The 5,037-nt window shown below is 37.9% G+C and overlaps 1 protein-coding gene across 2 annotated transcripts; it reads right to left on the reverse strand.

Moving 5' to 3' along the window:
- Nucleotides 1-265: 265 nt before the first annotated feature.
- On the reverse strand, nt 266-4,169 carry LOC122399559 (sialin-like). 2 transcript variants are annotated; one of them, XM_043400322.1, is made up of 7 exons: nt 3,900-4,169; nt 3,078-3,193; nt 2,720-3,011; nt 1,895-2,480; nt 1,642-1,774; nt 1,248-1,489; nt 266-846 (listed from the first exon to the last, which is right to left on the reverse strand). In XM_043400322.1, exons 2-7 carry the CDS (start codon nt 3,085-3,087, stop codon nt 706-708), a joined length of 1,404 nt encoding a protein of 467 aa, XP_043256257.1. In that variant the 5' UTR covers nt 3,088-3,193; nt 3,900-4,169; the 3' UTR covers nt 266-705. The 2 variants fall into 2 exon arrangements, with proteins under 2 accessions (XP_043256257.1, XP_043256258.1); XM_043400323.1 differs by lacking the exon at nt 3,900-4,169 and adding an exon at nt 3,651-3,893.
- Between the last annotated feature and the right edge of the window lie 868 nt (nt 4,170-5,037).

A 5,037-nucleotide genomic window follows, 5' to 3' on the forward strand; every position in this document is an offset into this window, starting at 1 on the left:
ATTATAAAAAAATGGGGTCTGTGGGGAATTTTGTACCATTTATATAATTGTTGTTAACGCAAACAGGATGGGAATAGAAATTCTTGCTTGAGCATATCGTCTCGTGTATCGTTTTCTTGAAAAATGGAATCACAAGTCGGTTATCTCTTGTTGAAATGCTTCTCACGATAAAATTGTACTATTACGAAATCGTTATCGTCATAATTCCCCGAGAGAGTAGGTACAGTTAATCACTGAGTGAGGTAAACAATAGTGACACATTGAACTGATTGAATTCACGTAATTTTATTTCGTAATCATGACAATGACGTTAGATAACAATGTATTTATATACACTATATTTTGCATACGAGTATTTTTACATTCCTCATCAGTAGATTATAGATATTACGCAAATAAATAGTTTTCACATACGGAACATGTGATATATGATAATACGTTATCTTCTTCATATTTTATGTGTCTTCTTTGTAATGTCTAATTTGTATAGAAATAACTTTATTAGCTATAAATTATGTTGGTTCCTAAAAATTTGCTAATTAAGTATCCACTAGTTTGCACTCTCTATTTCGCACAGGACACATTTATTGCTATTTCTTCGTGTAAAATTAATACAAAGGTCAAACATTTTGTACCAATTTTCATAAAAAATACAGTTACAGTCAGCAATTATTAAAATGTCGAAGCGAATTCTAAGACGAACGATTAATTCCAAGTTTCGACGGTCGTCGTCGGGTTATTCCATTTTTGAATTTCTCCCGAACCAGCGAATACATATACCACGAACGCTGATACTTGGGCAACGATGTTGATCCAGAAAACGTATCTCCAGCGTTCCATAGTGTGCTACATTATAAATGCATAAAATTAACTCAAATAAGCAATAAATTACAATAGGTAATATAAGTGTGCAATCTCCATTTACACGAATTGATAGAAAATACGAGGAAATGCGTAGATACCGGTTGCAGTAAATTCTAAATACGAGGAAAGTTACCGAGTGCTTTTCCATTCTAAATAAAGACAAATTTGTTATGGCAATTGAGAGACAAGGAAGACTCGAACGATAACGTTTTATTTATCAGTTTTAAACAACTAACGTATACAAAGTATCATCCGACATTCATAGTGGCATTTATTTTGTTCAAAGATAAGATTTTTTTAACTTAAACTCATTGATAAAAATATTTATTTCTGGTTAGGTTTGTGTAATTATTTGAAAAATGGCTGACTGTGATTGAACTTACCCCTTGCTCCATGAGTGCCCCCACCAAAGCTGGCAAGATAAACGCTGAAATCGTTCCAGGCGTATTCGTGATACCCATTAAGATCCCCGCGTAATTAGGTGCCAGATCATTCTGATTGGTGAGATGGCCGACGAAAATCGCTCCGCACAACACTACGCTCAATATCATTAGCACCGTGGATCCTACGCGATCGCAACCGATGTACGCGATTATGATTAGACAAATGCTGGGTGGGATACAGCCTGAAAAATGAACAAACACTTAAATAAATAAATATCGTACATTTGGGTATACAGAATATTTAGTTCGAAGGATTTTTTAACAAAAGTCGTTTCTTCTATTTGTTCAATTATCGTTAATTATCAATATCATTGTTTTTACCCTTTAAACTCACTTATAAATACTGCGATCTTTCGAGCAACGGTTTGCGTCCAATAATTCTTCTGCCTACCCCAATCCAACAGCTTACCAAGCAGTGGATTTATTATAGCGTTAATTAGGTATGGAGAGCAACTGAGGGCAGCATTCTGTACAGCGAAATAAACGTTTTAAAGTGTAATCTGACTCAAGAATGAATACTTCATTTCCTCAGTTCTATTCTGGACTAGAAATTGTATTCATAAATTCATTTTAAATTGACGACTTACCGCCTTAATGTCGAATCTGAGTATTTTGTTCATATACAATGGCAGCTGCGTGAGTAAAAAGTACCAAACGAAGTTTCCAAACGTGTTGGTGAAGACCAACGCCCAAAACGGCACCGATTTAAATATATCTACCCATGGAATTTTCATGGACGCCGATTCGGGGGTTCTGTGGCCGTAAGAGTTGACGATCAGTTGTCTCTCTTTCTCGGTGATGTATTTCTGCGTTTCCGGGTTGTCGGCGAAGAACCAATAAAAAAACACGCACCAAAGTAATGGGAGCGTGCCGTGTATGTAGAATACGGCTTCCCATCCCAGACTGTGCATTATCATTCCGGAAGTGAAGATTGACACGACGGTGCCGAGTGACGTTCCGGCGTAAATGATCCCGACCCACATACTTTTCTCTTCGTAAACGACCCATTTGCCAACGAGTACGTTCACCACCGGAAGATTCGCCGCGCTCAGGAGCCCCGTGAAAAATCTGACGATGTAGAGGACCACAAGCTCGTGCGCCGCCATTGGTACCAATATCGTTAAGATCGCGTTCGCCATCACGCAGATCAGTAAAACGTTTTTCGTGTTGAAGCTGCGGGAACGTTCACGAACATTAAATCCTTAAAGGTGTACCCTAGCTCGAAGTGCGTTTTTTTAAACTTTAGAAGTGTTTTGCAAGCTATAACACGAAAGAAAATTAAAATTCGTGGCACTGCATGCTCTCGAGGTGTCCATGATTCTGGATTCTGGCTCTTCCGTTTGTTTGGCGGGTTTAGCTATAGCCTGGTGATAGAATAAAATAAAACAAATCTGTTTCTGGTTACTGCTCACCGATCTGCAAAATATCCGGATGGAAACATCCCCACGAGGTAACCAGCGAAATATATACTGACGACCAAGCCCTGTTCGGTCGTTGACCAATCAAACGGCCCATCTATATCGACATGCGATGTGTCCTGATCGTCGAAATTGCACTCGTGCGATCCATCTCCAATCTGGCCGCTATCCTTTTTAGCCTTCACCATGCCCACGATGGTCGTTGCTATGTTCACTTTTAGACCGTAGATGATCATGTTCGCGATGCATAGCATTATCGCGAACAGGAATCGCACTATTTCCATTTCTATCGAAGAAAAATTACGAGTGATTCACGTTTTCCACGTGTCAATTTGTCAAATAATCAACTTACTGGAGAACATTGTTTGCTTATTCGGTTTCTTCTCGTAATATCGTTCGGCCTGCTAACTCTCGCGAATTCAGAATGATCGATAAACTTGGAACAATGTCGCTTTCAGTATTAGAAACCTGCCAAAAAGGAATTCAAAGCCACTAAAATCGAAGAAATTGAAAACAACCTTGATGTCATAAAAAACGAGAACAATTGACCTAATTTGCGGCAGTGACAATATGTGCAAAGTATAATCACGACTTATCGACTATGTTAACTTTTATATCATCTTTAGTTTTTTACGAAACGTCAGAGTTCGTAATAGATAACCTTTATGCACTGAAATTGTTTAATATTTTATTTTACAAAGTTTATCTAATACGGACTACAAAAAATATTTAGTTTCATAAAGATTATTTCAAAAGAAATGGAAAAAGCAGTATTCATTGACACCGATATAATCGACAATTTTAATAATATAAAACAACCTATTTCGTAAACAAAAATAGCCCTTTTTCCACTGATGATTTCAAAGATAAACCGAGCTTTCGATCGTCGTTGGAAGTTAGTCAAAAAATAATTGTCACATCCTACCTTACGTAACATTTCTTCCCGGAGTATAAAAAATATCCATTTTGAAATTGCACAAGACACGTGTCGACGTATAGTAGGTTATGTGGTCCCGAAAAAAAGAAAGTTTCCCGCGAACGTTCACCGCGTGACTAAAACTAACGAGCTGTTAAATTGCAGTCGTTGTAATGTAACACTTAAACACGGCCTTGCGAATAGTTAATGACAGACTCGCGCGATAGCGTGGTACAGCGACAGTTATTAGTTGCTCACCCATCGTTCGAGTTTCAACATTTATTTTTCTTTCGCCTCTTCGTTAGTCGAGTTGATAACCATTACTGGAAGCGTCGATATCGGCGATGCTCGTCTCCACGTAGCGATTCGATCGCAAACCCGGTTCCATTCGCGAGCAGATCCAGCTAGCAGCTCGATGACGACTATCGAATTATCGTTAACGACGCGGACGAGCGAACGATACCAGATTCCTCCTCCACAGATATCTTCATAGACATGCGGGGCCGCTTGTTTATGTCGAGACGAGATTGCACGCAACGTCGAGATACGCACTGTCATTTGTTTCCATAATTGACACAGATTTTAACGCCAGCTTTTCTTAATTCCTGCACTTCGACCCGTTTCGCGCGAGCAACGATTAATGTTCGATTTAATCCGCAACGAACGCGTAGGATGTTCGTTTCCGTTTTGGCGAAGTTCTGCTGGCGGAAACGAACTGTTCACGATATGGTTTTTTGACCGTTCGAGTAATAACCGGAAGCAACGTTCACCCAGTTTCATGTTTCTATTGAAAATTTCAGGATTCGAAAAATAACTCTTTCAAATGTAACGGTTCTGACAGAAAAGATTTTTTTCTATTTTTCATCACGTTAGTGGAATGCAAGTTTACGTTTTTAAATTATGCAAAGATGTTGCAAAAATTTTGCACTTTGCACGCGATGAAAATATTTTTAATATAGCTCGTGAATTAAAAAGGCCATCAAAGAGTCATTTTTCTTTCATTTTAAATGGAATTCACGTGCGCAGAGAATATCTAAAAATTAATGTACAGAGCAAACATGGCATACGCAAATATATTTCCAGTTAAACTATAATCCTCGTGGAAGGTGTAAAAATCGCTATCGCTACATGTGTACAATAGAATTCATATAGATACGTAAATATGTAATCAGGAATTAAATAGGTTTTAGACGTCGGAATTGTGAAATACAAAATCAAATACTTGAAACAACTTCGAACGGTCGAAAGTTATGTTCCAACTTGATAGATGTCAGAAAGAGTCAATTTGCTTTAAAATTTAACACTTCATTTTACATTTATGACGGACATATCGCCAAGGATTATTTAAGAAACTGATTTAAACAGGCGTATGAAGCAATGTTTGCTTAATAAAACC

The sequence above is a fragment of the Colletes gigas genome, unplaced genomic scaffold (genome assembly GCF_013123115.1).
Source record: "Colletes gigas isolate AHSC1104 unplaced genomic scaffold, ASM1312311v1 Colletes_gigas_Sc00014, whole genome shotgun sequence".
Lineage (NCBI taxonomy): Eukaryota > Metazoa > Arthropoda > Insecta > Hymenoptera > Colletidae > Colletes > Colletes gigas.